At 46.1% G+C, this 17891-nt stretch overlaps 1 protein-coding gene across 2 annotated transcripts in view; it reads left to right on the forward strand.

The window, feature by feature from the left end:
• Nucleotides 1–17891, forward strand: part of PCSK2 (proprotein convertase subtilisin/kexin type 2) — a 276303-nt gene that overhangs the window by 238743 nt on the left and 19669 nt on the right. For both annotated transcript variants that reach the window (XM_063113126.1, XM_063113131.1), the window contains 3 exons: nt 2142–2317; nt 15092–15307; nt 17463–17563. In XM_063113126.1, coding sequence (XP_062969196.1) covers nt 2142–2317; nt 15092–15307; nt 17463–17563 — 493 coding nt within the window. The remainder of the gene's footprint in view (nt 1–2141; nt 2318–15091; nt 15308–17462; nt 17564–17891) is intronic.

Here is a 17891-nt window from a genome sequence, read left to right on the forward strand (position 1 = left end):
GTGATTAAAAGGATGTCGGGCACCTGGCCCCTGAATATGAATGACAGCCTTGCTCCCAGGCTGTGGCTGCCCCTGCCTCCCTGGATGCTAAAATGGTCAGAAGATTAATCCACCTGAGTCTGATGTTCTTGTGCAGCACAAAGGGAACCTGTGAGGGGATGAAGAGGGAAAGAGGCAGAGGGTTCAAGGCACAGCTGGGTTCACCATGCACAGGCTCTGACAAAAGTCCAGGGTGGCTTGTGGAAGGCCAGGGTTGAATATCTCTCACCTTCCAGTTGAGGTGGGTCATTCCGCCCTGGTCATCTGGGTATCAGACAAGTTCAAGACCATCTGAGCATTCTCCTGACAGGCAAGGGGCTCTGTCTCCATGTTTATTTCCCACCCACAGTGTGGGCTCAACTTCGTACAAAAAGAAGCTGCACTGTTCAGTTTACTCTGTGGCCCACTGGCCACCTTTGTTGAATAAATTTTTTACATAAATAAAAAATAGGTGGACCAAATACAAAATGTAGAGTTCTAAATTTCATACCTCCTTATGTAAAATGAACCATAAAATTTAGCTTCTGAAGAGTTCAAACCAAAGACTAAACTTATTCTGGGTAAGCTTCCTCCAGGAGAAAGGACATTAACTGATATTTGGAGGTTCAGAGACAAAAATGGTGACCTAGCTTATTGGTTAATGGTAGAGGCCTGTTATTATTTGTTCTTCTGGATCTGCTATTTCTATTGGGGAAAAATCAACTTAATGAGGTAATAATGCCAGACATTTATTCACCAAATATTTATTAAGCTTACAATAAATACCAAGAAACATGCTGATCCCCAGGGACACAGCAGTGAACAAAATAGACACATCCCCTGCACTCAAAGCCCTTGCCGTCTGATGGTGAATGAAACAAGCAATCGCGACAGAAGGCTGAAAGTGCATTGAGGGGTTGAAGCACGAGGGGTGGTGTAGGAGCCATTGAGGAGGAAGGAGGGACCCTAGAGCCTCCTGAGGTCTGAAAGTAGTAGACCCTTAAGAAGAAAGCAATTTCACATCAACTTCGCGTGCCCTGCAAGAACCTGAGTGGCCCTTATTTAAACTGATTTGCATACCACGTTAGAGACATACTCATGAAATAATGTCCTTGACCACGGGGGACAAGGAAGGAGTGTCAGGATCCACGTTTTGACTGTGCCTGGCCCAGCCCCTTCATTCCATAATTCCGGTGGATTGGAAGACTTAGGTCAGCTTCACTAACACTCTGGGCTCCTTGCCACGGAAAAGTGCATTGACTGACTTGTCCCAGGTACCAGCCCTGTACAGCGTGAAAGGGTCCCAGTCAGCGAAGTTTTGAGGATAGTGACGGGAGACAGAATGCCCATCCCGTTGGCTGCTATGATGGACCCCAGAGAGACCTATTGTGGATAGTGATGTAAGCCACGGGGGCCCACAGGCAGAAGCAGCTGAGACGGAGGCCCCTGCTTGGCAAGAAGTCCTCTCTACGAGGCATCTGAGAGTAACACAGACGTTACAAAGATGCCCTGGGGGAGGGAGGGGCTGTACGACACACCCCATTGCTAATACAGCTTAGAATAACCCACTCAGCTTTCTGTCCTCCTCAAGTCCCTTCTCAGCTACAGTGCAACTGGGAGTTCCTCTTTCTGACCCCACCCACCCCTTGCACTGTGCCTGTCCCTCCCTCTGACCCCTACCCTCTGCCCTCTGCCTTCTGGGATTTCCCCTTCAACATCAAGCATCAACTGCCTGCCCCATCTGTGAGGCATGGCGGCTGTATTACTCCCCTGAAACTTGGCCCCAGTCAACACCCAGTTCCTGGAGGCTGAGCGTCCACTTAGAAACAGCAAGGGTGGTCTCTCCCAACAGGAATTCTAGTGAGGTTTGCTAGGGGAATAAAATTTTCTTCAAATAGTTACATAAAGCCATGGGGTTGGGGAAGGGCATCCCAAAAGGAGCAAGTGAGATCATCCGTGCCTCTTTCTTAATGCTTGGAGCAGAGATTCTGCAGTGTCCCCCAGGGCACCCTAAGTCACCAGCCCTTCCCACCATAGCCAGGACCCGAGCCATCCTCCACCCCCTGGTCCCCTGGGAACTGGAGTGCCAAGGATCGGTTCTCTCTGCCCGTCCCTGTGCACAGGTATCCGCATGCTGGACCAGCCGTTCATGACGGACATCATCGAGGCCTCTTCCATCAGTCACATGCCTCAGGTGATCGACATCTACAGCGCCAGCTGGGGTCCCACGGACAACGGCAAGACGGTGGACGGGCCCCGGGAGCTCACACTCCAGGCCATGGCCGATGGCGTCAACAAGGTAAAGACGGCCCCGTCGCCACCAGGCCCGGGGCACTCAGGAGGTGGGACCTGGGGGCGTGAAGTGTGGTGACAAGACAGTGGACGCAGGGACAGGGCAGGGTGCAGAGGTCCTGTGAGAAACAGACACCAGGAGGGGTTTAGCTGTGCAGATTTACTGGAGGGGACGCCTGTGAGGCTTGAAGTGGAGGGGACGGGAGGGTGCAGGGGGGACTTCGACCATCACCTGTCCCTGGCCAGGGAGTGGGGAAGGAGGGAGGGTCTCAGGCGCAGCCCCACTCTAGGGAAGCTTCAGCCAGACCGAAGGGTTTTCCAAAGTCCCCAGGAATGTGCACAGTGGTTGGCTGGGCAGGAGGGGGGTCTCGGCCCAAACGGGGTGGCACACTCAGGGGCAGCAGGCAGGACTGTGAGTCCACGATGCTCCAGTGGCAGGAGGTCTGAGCCACACGTTCTCATGGCCGCAGCTCCCTGGGATCAGCCCAGCAGTGGGCAGAGCTGAGGAGGAGCAAACAAGGCAGAGCCTCCAAAGGGGGCAGTGGCTGCCAGATGGGGGAGGAGGCTCCTGCTTGAGGTCTCATGGAAGGGCCACCACAGCAAGACGCTGCCCAGGCTCAGGTCCCTGCTCCACTATGCTGTGCCTGAGCATCTACCAACAAATGACGACCTTACGGAACCTGTTTTCTTGCTTGTGAAATGGTGATAGTGTGGTCAGTGTCTTTCCCAGTCATTCTTGATGCTTAACCAACTGCTCCCAAACGTCGTGGCATAAAACACACCTGTTTTACTAGGCTTGTGGGTCCTGTGGGTCAGGAGTTCAGACAGGGCACGTTGGGGTGGCTTGTTTCTGCTCCACGATTCTTGGGGCCTCAGCTGGAAGACTTATGACTTCAACATCAATCACCAAACTCCTGTGTCTTCATGTGCTACCGTGATGCACTGCACTACTCACTGAACGGAGCACAGCACGACTCAGACTACGCATCGAGTTGTCTGCCTTTGTCTGTTCCCAGGATTGGTCCTTGTCATCAGGCTCACGGCGTGACCTCCCTGTGCTCTCAGTTTACTCTCTCCACTCAGCGTGGAGTTGGGAATCACACCACAAGGTTACTGCAATGGTGTAGAGTAAAAGTAAGCAGGTCCTAAGTGAGGGAAAGAAAGGTTATAAGACAGTGTGTGGACTTCTGCAACTCCATTTTGGGAATTTTCTAAAAGTTGCTTCTTGGATTTTGACAAATTTCCAATAGATGGAATGGCTATAGCCATATTTAAATATAGAAACCGGTATTGTTATAAATTATGAAATACATATGTTCTACATATGCATTTAAATTACTTATAGTCTATATATGGAAAATGTATAAACTTATTAATTATACATTTATAACACTAAAATAGGTACATGTACAAAACACTTTATATTTAACATCAGCCTAGAAAGGTAAGAATATTGAAGAAAATTAGAGTGGACATTGAAGGCTACTTTTTCTATGCATTTCTTGAGGTCAGACCCCAAGATATTTTTTTTTTAAACCCACAATGACTAGAAAAGGGCAGTGGAGTGACTTGTTTTCTACAAGGAACAGCTCTGTGTATCCTCATCGGAGTGAGGGGTTAGATGGACTGTCTGGTGACTGGGCCATAGGCTCTGGTTTGTCTCTGTGTTGCAGGAACAGAGGCCTTGCAACTAAAGGGGTTTCTCATAAGGATGCACAAGGAGTGATGGGGATGGATTCGGCCAGGACCTCAACCAGCCTGGGACCAGACTGATGTTCTGGATCCAGGGCAGCTGCAGGGCACCGGCCACAGAGCATACGGAGATCCACACCTGGGCTCCGCTGTCACAGGCCTGGCCACTCCCACCCTGTCTGTTTCTCCCTGGCTTTGTGGCTTCCTCCCTTCACTCCATGCTGCCTCTTCCTGGAGGCTTGTATTCAGGTGGCCTTTCCATTTGGACATGGCCCCATCGACACCATTGTCTGCCGCAACCTGTCAGCCTCTGCTTCAGCTGCTACCTGCCTCCCATGCTCTCAGGACAACTATGACCCAAAATTAGGGGACACATGCCTCCCTTAGACTAGGCTCCAAGAATAAGAAATGTGGCTCTATTAGAAAGATTCAAAACTTGGAGGGTCAGCAGTCAGTCAGAGGTTTCTAACAAAATCGCTTTCTTTTCTTCTCTGGATAACGTCAAGTGGTGGTCGTCCATATTCCCACTGGCTTCTCAGCCCTCTGGGAAGGAAGTTTCCTCTGAGCTTCTGAATTCTTTCAAAGGTCTAAACAGAAATATAAGACCATATGCTTCCCCTCTGTTATGGATTGAATTGTGTCCCCCAAAAACTCGTATGTTAAAGGCCTAACTCCTCATACCTCTCCATAACTTGTTTGGAAATAGGGTCATTGCAGATGTAATTAGCAAAGGTGAGATCAGACTGGAGTAGGGTGAGCCCCTAATCCAATATGTTTTATGTCCTCATTTAAAAAAAAAAGAAAAGGACATTTGGACACAGACCTACATGCACAGGGAGAACACTTGTAAAGATGAAGGCAGAGACTGATCTACAACCCAAGGAGCGCCAAAGATTGCCAGAAACCTCAGAAGCTAGGAGAGGGGCATGGAACAGATTCTTCCTCACAGTACCCACGAGGAACCACGCTGCTCACACGTCAGTACTGGACTTCCCAGCCTCCAGAACTGCTAGGCAATACATTTCTGCTGTTCATACTACCCAGTTTGTGGTACTTTGTTTTGGCAGTCCTGGAAAACTAATACACACTTCCAATGTTAGAATGGACAGTCAAAAAAGAGATTGGGCTGGACTCTAGCAGTGTGGAAATGACCTGGTCACTGTTCAAGGTCACCTTGATGTCAACTGGCTTTCTCTTTTACAGCCAAAATGGCTGATAGTTAATCTAATTACAACTTTTTTCTTCTTCTTTGGAACCTTGAGAGGTCTCCTTCCTTCATTCTCTAATATAGTCACCTCGAAGGAGCAAGCATTCCAAAATTCTCATGATGTAATGCTGGGAGAGAAAAATGTTTCAGAGTTAGGGACAGTGCCGAGCTGGAATTGGCTCCCAACAACATCTCACTGGTAGCTTCAAATTAGATATGGAAATTGGCAAACACTGTAAATCAAGCTTTTATACCCCTTCAGAGAACTGGTTGATAAATATTTACCAGCACAACCCTGGTTAGAGGACTCTGCTGGCTTTTCTTAAATTATAGCATTTATTTTTTATTATTTATTTTTAATTGAAACATAATTGATTACACATATCTGTGGGGTACAGCATTGAATATCAATACCTGTGCGCAATACATGATCCTCAAATCAGGGTAATTACTGTACGTACCATTACACAATGCAATCAGTTTTTGTTGTCCTTTACCAATTTCTCGCTAACCTCCCTCCCCCTCCCCCTTTCCCAAGTCTGGTGGCCTCAGTTTACGTTCTCTCCTTCTGAAAGTCCAATGATTATTGTGACTGTTGTGTCTTTCTTTTTTTGTTTACTTGTTTTGGGGGGGTTGTTTTGTTTTGTTTTGTTTTGTTTTGTTTTTTTGCTCCCACTTATGAGTGGAGGACATGCTATATTTCTCTTTCTGTGCCTGGCTTATTTCACTTATAATTTTCTCCAAGTTCATCCATGTTGCTGCAAATGGCAGAATTTCATTCTTTTTTATGGCAGGGTAGTATTCCATTGTGTATATCTCCCACATTTTCCTTATCCAGTCATCCATCGATGGACATTTAGGTTGGTTCCAACTCTTCGCTATTGTAAATAGAGCTGTGATGAACATGGGAGTGCAGGTGTCCCTTTGACATGATGATTTCCATTCCTTTGGGTATAAACCCAGCAGCAGGATTGCTGGATAGGATGGCAGTTCTGTCTGTAGTTGTTTGAGGAAGCTCCACACTGTTTTCTATGAAGGCTGCACTAATTTACAGTCCCACCAGCAGTGTAGGAAGGTCCCCCTTTCTCTGCATCCTCGCCAGCATTTGTTATTCTCTGCCTTCTTGATAATGGCCAGTCTAACTGGCATGAGAGGGTAGCATTTAGATATCCATGTATTCACCCTCCAAGTAAAGTCCAATCTTGCTTTACTGAGTGGAAATTCCCATTGCTAAGAGGAAAAACACCTGGCCCTATGACTTTGTGTTTCTTCAAAATGCCCTTTCCCAACCAGAGTCTCAAGTTGCCCCAAGACTACAGAGGCCGACTTTTCTAAGTAAGTCAGGTAAACACCGCACACCTTAGGAGATTCAGCACTCATACATTCACACAAGGGTCCCAGAAACAGAATTATGAAATGGAAGGAGTCTTGAAGTGAACGGCGTGATAACAGCAGCTAAATGTCGATGGCTACACTTGGATGGGGCCTGCTTAGGAAAGACTGAAGTGCTGTTTTATTACCAGGTGGTGCCAATCTGCTGTTGAAATTCAAACCATCTGAAACAGCAGTGAGGATGCTGACATTTGAGTGACACAATGCAGTTTACAAAGGAGGTCCACCAGCAGGATTGGGTGACAGGAAGTGGTGTTGCTGCCCTGTTTCGATGCCCAGACTCCTTAAGAGGCATTTAGGATGGAACTTTTGACACACAAACATCTTTTTTCCTTATCACATCATTCATTGTGTGGCTGGAGAGAAATGGTTACACATCCCTCCCCAGGACCAGCTGACAGCAGGCCCCCAGGGAAACACTTGGCAGATGTCCCCTTTCCCCAGCAGACATGGATTTTCACTAAGAGGCTTTTTTTTTTTTTTTTGACACCTGAGGCCAAAAGAGAGTCAGGTGAGTTGGCGATGTCTGCCCTCTGTCTAACTTTAAAATGGAGATCGTGCTCAATGCAGCACGTCCCTGCGTGGCCCCTGTCATTTTCCACAGACTTCTAAACTGCTCCACCACAACCCAGAGCTGGGTATTTCTCTCCCCTCCATCTGTAGCCTCCCTGGCTGCAACCGAAAAGGCCCTTTTAAGTGTGATTGTTCTGCAAAACATGCCAAGCATGTCAAAACTTAAGAGAAAAATTATTATGACATATCCTCAGATGACAGCATGTAAATATTTTAGAAAGTGAAGTGATTATGATGAAAAATCATGATTTCTCACTTGACTTTTCTGCAGGCTGTGGGGATGATTCTTTCCTTGCTTCAAGGTGACATTCATTGAACAGTATTGTAGAATTTTGTGAATGACAGTGTATTGTACATTAGTAGAGATTTCTTCTCGGTTACTTCAGTTGTCTGGTCTACTCTAAAGGAAAATCTACCTGTGAAAGGTGATCTGCACCTGAACAAAGGAGTCAGATAATTAGCTCCTACACAAAGGCAGTTCTCGTGTTTGTCTTTGAATTTTAGCATCCTGCTCATACGTTTTGTCTGAGCAACATAGTAATGATGAATAGTTAGAGGAAAAAGAAGAGGGGATAAAAGACCCTTATCGGGGCATGCACTATTTGCCACAGACCCCACCACTCCCATTGTCTCGGGGCTGCTTCACACATAAATGTCAACCATCTTAGGGATTTGAGTTTGCATCTCCTAAGTTTGCATAATAAATACTTGAGAGAGGCAGCAAGGAGCAGGAACAAAGGAAGGAAAGAAGGAAATAGTTTTCCTTTTACTTATTTTGATCTTTTTCTCTTTAATTTTGTAATCTACATGTTGGATTTACAGTTAAAGCATTTTTCACATTATATGTAGAAAGTGAGTGACAGTCAGAGACCCCTGAATTATGAGATAGTCCAATAAATGACTTAAAAGTCTTAGTTTGGAATCCTCTAGAAGCAGACCCTGAGACAAGATTTGAGTTCAAGCAATTTATTTGGTATATTCACCAAAACCAGTGGTGAATGGGGTGGTATGACAAGGATAGCCTGGGGCCAAGAAAGGGCTTGTCATTGAGCCAGGTACCACTGTGAGCAAGCGGAGCTTAATCCCACTGGGAAACTGGAAAACCATGCAGCGCACACTGAAGTTATCCCACCCTGTGGCAAGTGAGCCGGGATAAAAGCTGTTGGTTGAGGTTGTTCCCAGGAGGTATAAATACCCCGGCACTTTCAGCCTGGTGGCAGGTGTGCGGAGCAGCCTTCAAAGTCTTGGAAGGAAGACTTTAGACAAAGAAATTCATATGCTGGCATTTGGAAATCCCCAGGCACAAGAAATTCTGAGGTCCAAGGGATATGGGCCAACACCCACTGCCATCTGCTACAACCGCCGGAGTGCAATTTGAGCAAAACCTAATCTGAGACTTAGAGTCATCACTCTCTGGATAAATAAAGCAGCAGTAAGGCCATGTGTTTACTGTTCAGGAAAAGGACATAGCCCTTGCAAAGAGATCGATGGAGCAACAAAGATCAGCCATTACGGGACACAGCATCTTATTTCACTCTGGCAACCAGAAGGGGAATTCAGACAATACTAGAGGGCCTTGAAAGTGACAATTGATTCTTGCCACATCCTGAGGAAATGCAGTCACCCAGGGTGACCCTGGCACATCTTTGGCTGGCTCTGATGATGACACCCCAATCTTGTGTTAATCACTCTTAATTTAACTCTAAATTTTAAGGTTTGCTACTGGAAGGAATATCTTTAAAATATTTAAAGATTAGGCTACAGAAAATTTGCTGAGATGCAGATGAGACAGAACATTAATTGTTTATTCCCTGAGGGGTTGCAAAGGTCACAGGCACAGATCCCAGGTCCTCAGGTGGGATGTTTGAAGAGGAACCCCGTGCAAGAGAGTAACTCAAAAGCCACCATCCAGAAAGGGGAAGTGGAAGGTTGCCTGGGGAGACCGTGATTAATCGGGCTTGGATGAGGCCAGGCCTCAGTGCCACCTGCTGAAATTTAATCAGAGCCGTGGGTCGGACATCACAGCAGCAAGTGCCACGGCTGCTAGCAGGCGATGAATGCCTCCTGCCGAGGAGCTCTCAGGAGCACTCCAGGAGCCTGATTTATGCTCCGCAGCCAGATGAAAGTTCACCCCTGAGCAGGAGCTGCTGCTGTGTGGAGTCTGCAACTCAGCCTCTGAAACACTGGGTGCCATTGTAACCCCTCCCTTCATTTCTGGTATAAGGAGAAACAGAAGAAAACTCTGGCAGGTTTCAGGGGTCCTTCCTGTTCATTGGCCAGCCTTAGCTGGAGTAACCAACCATCCTGGTTTGCCCAGGACTCTCCTTGAAGTTCCATCTCCAAGGGAATCGTGCAATCCTGGGCACACTGAGACGGCTGGGCACCCCACCCTTTGGCTATCCTGGTGGTGGTGACCCATCCGGGCCAAGAAATCCATCCAAATTATGGGTGAATTTAAACTCCTCAACAGCACCTTTGACATCAAAGAAATTCATCACTTCAATGTGTCTGGATCCTTCCACTAACAAGACAGGATAACACAGGATTCTGATCTCCAAGGTGGATATACCCCAAGCCAGGCAATAATTAATGACAACTGCAGGTGCCATTAAACACTGGCTAGAGTTAAGGATTTACATCAGAGCCTCAGGGCGACTGTGCCATCCTTCGTTGGCCTTTCTGGAGAACCTGAGTCCCCACACCTGCTAAATTACTGCAGGACAGACAGGGCTCTGCAGCCCCTGGCACTGACCAGGAAGTGTTTCAGGCCTAGATATGACACTGTGTATCAGTCCCTCCCACTTACACCTCACTGATTAATCAGTTTACAAGACCACCCCACCACACACACGCAACCACAGGAGGCCTTATCATGGGCCCAGACAGCGGACAGCTAAAAATATTTAGCAGACAGCACCAGTGACCACCACATTGAGCCTAGAAAAACTGTCAGGTAACTCAAAAGGTAGCCAGTGATCTAGTGAGGACAAACACAAATGTCAAAGACGTTTGTGAATAGTTTGAACAAGATTGTTTCAACTTTTACACACTTTGGGGCTTGTGAGAGGCTGCTTTATGTTACAAAACTAGCAAGTTCCGACTCACTGCCCTTTGCCATGTTAGAATAGGGTTTCTCAGCCTGGGCACTATTAACATTTTGGGCAAGATATTTTCCTCGTTGGGGGATGGGAGGAGGATGTCCTATGCATTGTAAAAGTTTAGAAGTATTCCTGGCCTATACCCACTAGTTTCTAGTAACACACACACACAGAGTTGTGAGCACCAAAAATGTCTCCAAAGTGCCCCCCCGGGTGCAAAAATCACCCCTGGTTGAGGATGACAGTGGTTAAATACATTCAGTACATTACCTAGGTGTAAAGTTTTCATTGAGTGAAAACTTTTGAGCAACGCTAATCTCGCTAAATTCCAAAAGACTGGCTGATCCAAAAACAGAATTCAAAGTAAAGCTGCACACCTTACTTACTTAATTTCATCTAAATGTATTTGCCTTCTTGGGGGCAAAAAAGGCAAGAGGGGAGCAGAGAAGAGGGAAGACAGTTCCAAGGTAAACAGCGCAGGTAAATTGACTGCAGTTCCCTTCACTGAGCATGCTCCGCAGAATAAGGGCAGAAGAGCCCCTGCAGAAAGCCCACCCTCTGGAGCCCATTCCCTCCACAGAGAAGGCTCCAGGGCCCTCTCCTCCCTTTGTCCTCCAGTGGGGTCTCTGGGAGATCCTAATCTCTCCCGGACCTCCCATGCCCCATTTGGGTTTTGGGCTCTTCAGTAATGCTCACCTGTTCCCTGAAGATAAAATTCCCTCTGTTGAACCACCTAGTGTGGCAATATTTGCCCAACTGAATTTCAGTCGATATAGCACATTTATTGGGATCACATGAAATTTATAAGTTAACGTTGGGAAAATTGACATCTCTGTGCTGTTGTTTTTCTATCTAAGAACATGGGAAGTCTTTCTATTGGGTCAAGTCTTCATCTGTGTCTTTCCATAATATTTCAAAGTCTTATTTAGCACTTAGATTTTTTTTCTAATTCATTGATTTTCTTCATAAGTGTTCTATCCTTCGTGTGGCCAGTGTAAATGGTGCCACTGCATAGGGTTGCTGTGAGAATCCAATCGGATGATATGTCAAGTGCTTGTCCCTGGCATACAGTAAGTGCCACAGGAGTGCTTGCTATGATTATCATCCTGTTTCTCTCATTGTATCCTCTCTCTGGTTATGGCTTGAATGAGGGTCTTAGTTGTTCTCTCTCAGTTTCTGCACGATTCCTGTTCAGATGAAGCCCAGGGGAGGCACGGGGGAGGCAGAATTGGATCTTAGGAGATCATTTTAACAAGAAAGTGTGGCATATCAGTAACAGCCCCGTCCTCTAACCAGTTTCAGTCCTCTTACAGATGCCCCTTCTCCACTCATTTCTGCCCCCAGAACTACAGTTTTCTCTTCACTGGCCCATCTTCCCCTGAAACCAGGGACTATCTGGTGCTAAAATCCAGTCATCAGAAGTGAGAACATAATCATTATTGCCTCGTGTGTTCTATCTGGCTTAGGAAAATGGAGTTTAATATTCTCAGAAAACAAAATATTCTTGTAGACAAGTCTTACAGTCCAATACAAAATGAATGTTTGCTGCTTACTGATCAGAAACAGGCTGACATTTGCTGTCTGTGTATCAGTAAGCTAAGCTGCCTAACAAATTGCCCCAAAACTCAATAGCTTAAAATAACCATCATTTAATTTTGTTCATGAGGCTACAAGTCAGTGGGATGTTGTGCTAATCGGGACCAGCCTTGGCTAATCTCAGCTGGCCTCGTTCATGATTCTGTAGTCAGCTAGAGGGTAAGCTGAGACTGGCTGGCCTCCCTCACATGTCTGGCAGTTATTGGCTGTGCACTGGGGCAGTGAATTTGACAGCAATACGTGTCTCTCACCAACCGGCAGGCTAACCCAGGTTTATTCTCATGGTGCAACAGAGTTCTGAGACAGAGCAGAGTATATAGGACTTCTGGAGATCTGTGCTTGGAACTGACACAGAATCACTTTCCACAACCTTCTGTTGGCCAAAGCAAGATACTGGCCAGCTTAGATTCTAGGGGTAGGCAATAGACCCCTCCTCTTGAAGGGTGGGGCTGCAAAGTCAGATTGCAAAGGGCATGGATACAGGGAATCAGGAAAAATTAGGGTCACAATCAAACTACCACACTCCCTCCACCGAGGTGAAAACACTTTTAGCATTGACTTACTTTTAGCAAAGCTGGCTTCGTCTCACTGGCAGCCTACGTGCGGACTAGTTCAGGGGAAATCTTTGCAAATGGTCAGCCTCCCCCTTGGTCCTGATACACATCAGTCTCACTTTCAGAAGGTGCCATTTCTTGACACTGAGCTCAAATCTGAATCTGTTTGAGAGTGTGATCCTCTTCGCCAGCTGCAGGGATGACCTGTTTCCCTCTTTGTCCTGGTTTCTAGAGCAGTTGCTTGCTTGGATGGAGTTTTCCAGTATAGATTTAACAAGACACTGAAGATGGTTCCCAGCTAGTGGTTGAATAAATATTTGTTGACTTACCGACTCAATCAATCACAGGCTAATTAACTCCCAGTCCTGTTAGAAGCAATTGAAAATGTCCCTTCTCACCATCAGGAGGCAGAGAGACCTTGGAGGTAATCCAGTCTTCTCTCTGCCTTCTGGCGCCTCTGCCCTAAAACCACTGAGTAAGGACTGTGGATGCCTGGTGGCCACACAGGAACAGACTTTCTCTGCCAATGACTTCTCTCTGTCTGTCACTCTAGAGGGTCACCGAGCTGCCCTCAGGCAGGCTGTGGAGTGGGAGGAGGTTGCACACCTGTCCCTGGCCTCCCACACTGTGTGGCTGCTCTCCTCTCTGCCGACCCACCCCGCAGGTGAAAACAAAGTAGCCCCTGGCCCCACTGCTTCCAGGGCAGAAAGTGGGAAGTGAGAAGCAAAGGGCCAACACTGGGTGGGTAAGGTAGAGAGGAGAAACACCCACAGATGACAGGGAGAAGGAAAAGAAAAGGTAAAAGCACTAAGAACATGGTTTGACCAGAAGGGCAATGCCAACTGTAGCTTGCTGTTTATAACTAATTAGCATGTGGTAATAACTATTGGGCATGTCATTATGTGTTTAAAGTTTTATTTGCTGTATGTTTTACTTGATCATATGTATTAGTAGGCTATCTGTCACTTATAACAGAATAACTGAAATTGGGTAATTATAAAGAAACAGAATTTATTTCTTACAGTTTTGGAGGCTGGAATGTTCAAGGTCCAGGGGCACATATGGTGAGCACTTTTTTGGTGAGGACTCTCTGCAGAGTCCCAAGGTGGCAGAGGGTATCACATGCCAACAGGGCAGGAGCACGTGTTAACGTGCTCGTTTCCTCTCCTTACAAAGCCACCAGAACCACTCCAGTGATAACTCACTCATCCAATAATCCATTAATCTATGAATGGATTAATCCATTCATGAGGGCACAGCCCTCACGATCCAATCACCTCCCAAAGGCCCCACCTTTCAACACTGCCACATTGCAAATCAAGCTTCCAGACGAGCTTTGAAGGGGACAAAAATTCAGACCATAGCATCATATTAGACTTTCTTCCTACATTTGGTGTTTCCTTGCACAGGTAAAATGCCATATAATAAATACTGTGTTTAAAAGGATTCTAGTAGGATCCAACTGGATAAAATATATATACATATATATAATATTGTTATATATTTGGGGTATAATGTATATTTTATACTTAAAATCCACATATCATGTACGTAAATTTATATATATGATATATGTAACTATATATAAAATAAAAGTAGGTATCTATTATAAATATCTTGTATACTTTACATAACTAAGTATAAATATACATACCTATACTTACATTTTTGCGGAAAAATGTCTGATACATAAAGATACAAAAGAATGAGATAATAACTATTACCTCTAGAGAGATTTTTTTCATTTTCCTTTCCATATACTTTGACTTTTTTAGTGAGCATGTACTACCACTATAGCTTTTTTATTTTTTTATATTTTTTATTTTTTATCAGCATATTCATTATTACAAATCCAGCTTATTTATGCCCCTCATCCAATCTCTCCCCATCCCTCTCCCCTTCTCCCCTCTAATAAACATAGATTTCTTCTCTCCTTCTGATAGATAAACTGTTTCTCTGTTGATTTTTTTGCCTAGATGATCAGTCCAGTACTGAGAGAGGTGTGTTCAGGTCCCCCAGTATTATCGTATAGCAGATGCTTCTTCTATTACTCTGGAGTGTGCTTTATAGAGAGAAGGGACTCTCCTTGGGTCAATGCAATCGAGTGTCTGTGTGCCATCTGCCCGGTGGCTGTGACTACTGCTATAGAGACTAGCCGCTTTTGCAGCAGCAGTGGTAATTGCAGTGGCTGTGGTGGACTACCCGTGTGGAAATGGTGTTTTTGGTGTGCTCTCTACCTGGTTGCAGCTGGCTTTGGCTTCCCCCGGCTCCGGACCTCAGGACCCTGGTGGGCCAGGGTGGCAGTGACAGCGTGCCTAGTTGCAGCTGGGTTCAGTTTATAACATTCTCTGGGTTCGGCTTATAACATTTTTAAAAAGTAGTTCATTTGTAAATTTTAGGGAGATTTCCAGCTTTTCTTACCTCGTTATCCCTAGCTTAAATTGTAAATTCAGGTGACATTTTCTATTGGAACCTTCCTGAAAAAAATGCAAACCTTCCCCATGGTACCCCACCAGAAGGATAGCAGTTTCCAAAGCAGAGAAAAAGTGAATCTGGTCATTTTGTTCAGCTGCTGAAGAAGCCCAAATCCTGCCCTTCCCCGGGCCGGGGACCCCACCCTTGCAGAGCCTGGGTTGGAGCTGGCGGCAGCATCTCCCCGCTCTCCCCAGGGCCGCGGGGGCAAAGGCAGCATCTACGTGTGGGCCTCTGGGGATGGTGGCAGCTACGACGACTGCAACTGCGATGGCTACGCCTCGAGCATGTGGACCATCTCCATCAACTCGGCCATCAACGACGGCAGGACCGCCCTCTACGACGAGAGCTGCTCCTCCACCTTGGCCTCCACCTTCAGCAACGGGAGGAAGAGGAACCCCGAGGCGGGCGTGGTGAGTGCGGCCACTGCCTGCCCTGTTCCCTGTGGCCTCGGCCCCTCTGTGATGGGGTGGGCTGCCACACAGACTGGGCTTCTCTCCCTGACCTCAGAGTTAGCGCAGGTTCTGAGGGGAAGGTCCATTTTCCCCATGCCCATTAGGTTTGTTGTCAAAGTAGAGACCTGCCATATGCAAGCTGGAAGGAAGAAGGGTGATGACCCTTTCCAGCTCAGTTTCCATAGATTCTCTCATTCATTGTTTTGGCTTAAAGTCATGATGAACTCTGGTTTATCAATAAGTTGCCTTGACACATCACTCAAAGGAAAAACTAACTGTAAGAACTGGGGCATCACACCACTACCTCATGTGAGCCAAGATCCTATTCAAGGATTACAGTAATTTAAAATAGCATTCATGGATGGAAGTTTCTGGATCCATAAAACCCCTAACATTGGGCACATGTGTATTTTCTCAGGGAAAGAGTTGTGATTTTCACATTTTAAAACAAATCCATGATTTTAAAAAAAGCAGGGGGAAGAGTTTAAGAATTACAGATTTAGATTACTTATTGCTCTATTCTGAGGTGGAAAAAAAAAAAACAACAACTTCCTGGGCAACTAGGTATAATGGAGAATTTTCCAACCCCCTTAAAAATATATCATCTATCAAGCAAAATGGATCTTTTGGGATCTTTTCCTATCTCTGGTTATTTCGCTCACTTCAGCCTTTCCTCAGACCTCAAACCAGGAATGCAGTGGGTGGTTCATGGTCATGGACGGGTTACACCCTGGTTGGCCACCCATCTGCACTGGGGCTTCCCAAGAGAGGAGAACGGAACTCAGAACTCAATCATTGCTGCCTTCTAGTGTTTGGATCCCACATTCCTATCTGGGCTCCCACCTTGGCAAGAAAACCAGGCTCCTATGGGAGCTGACATGGGAACGTGGGATCCAAACACTAGCAAGATGGCCAGGCTCCCATGGGAGCCAGGAGAAGCCCTTTGCCTACAAGAGACACAGACCTTAATAGCCTGTCCCTCCCGTGATTCCACCTGGGTTCCCCCTTGGTCTTGAGGAGGATAGAGTCCCCCAGCTCCTCCCAAGCAGAAGGAGGCTTAACCCCCTCTTATGCTACAAACTGTATGGGCAGAAAGAAAGAAGAGCAGGGCAGAAAGGGACAAGTGAGGGAGGCCCCAGTCCTGTCCTGTTTGCGATACTTCCCTCTCCCTGGAGAAGTTCCACTCCCACCCCGACAGCTTCCTCATGGTGTGACTTTGTCCTGAACCCTTATCTATGACTCTCTTTCCACATGGACTGGGAAAGGGCTTTGAGGTTCCTCTGAATATTGTAATTTTTTCCAATAGAAAAATTCCTGACACTTTGTTTCTCAAAATAATAGGCTCTCTTGAGGATCCTTCAGAAAGAAGAAGAATTATTCCTGTGGTTTATACATGATCTTAATAAAAACTCTGTCTCTCACAAACATTGAAAATGAGGTTTTTCTCCTTGTGAAAGTCCTTTGACACTAAGTTTATTAGTCTCCCCTCTAAATAAGAGTTGTGGAGGTGATCACCCACATAGCAGGTTGTTTTGACTCAGCGTGTCTCAGAATATTTCCATGAATGGTAGATGTAAAGAAATGTTTGTTTTTAATAGCCTGTCCTAGGTGGACTTTAGCTGAGCATGTTTATTCTTCCCTCCTTGGGAATACTGCCCTTTCCTGCATGAAGGGTAAAGAAATGTTGATGCAGTGGCAGTGGGTTTTCCAAGCGTCAGTCCCAATGCCACAGAATGCATTGACTGTGTTGGTGGTATTAACTTATCACTTTCCACCACATAGTGTTTCCTTTTAGGATTCAGGAAATAAATGTCTCTCTAGTTTCTAGAACAGCCAGAGATATGCTTCTTTGAACAATTGACTTACCTTGCGGACAGCCTTATTATAACTGATCATGTGCTCCTTTTTGCATGGGCTACTAGGAAGCTCAGATAAAATTTATGCCAAAAGAGATAGGTATATGGATGCTAAGCTTATCCTTAGCTGCATCCCAATCTTCTTTAGAACAAGGTGTAGTTTAAAGAAAATAAATAGACAGTCCCCTCCTCCATTTTGTTTGGGGGTTCAAAGTTGTGTGATTTATTCATTCATTACTTAATATTTTCCCTTCTAGGCAACCACAGATTTGTATGGCAACTGCACTCTGAGGCATTCTGGAACATCTGCGGCTGCTCCTGAGGCAGCTGGCGTGTTTGCACTGGCTTTAGAGGCTAAGTATGTTTACAGCTCTGGGCCTGGGGTCTGCTCTGCAGGGTGGACTAATACATGTCTCTCCACCCACATACCAGGTGTCCATGGAGGCAAAAGTGCACATGAGAGCTTATGAATAGTCAGGGCCAGTGAACTCTTCTGGGCATTTCTAAATCACACACACACACACACACACACACACACACACACACACACACACACACACACACACACACACTAAAAAACTACATCCCTAGGAGAACACAGAAATCCAACACCCAACAGCACATATCAGCAACTTACTCAGATACCACACAGGGGCACATACATATTTCTTTCTTCATGAAATCCA

Source organism: Cynocephalus volans, chromosome 1, assembly GCF_027409185.1.
Source record: "Cynocephalus volans isolate mCynVol1 chromosome 1, mCynVol1.pri, whole genome shotgun sequence".
NCBI classification, from domain to species: domain Eukaryota; kingdom Metazoa; phylum Chordata; class Mammalia; order Dermoptera; family Cynocephalidae; genus Cynocephalus; species Cynocephalus volans.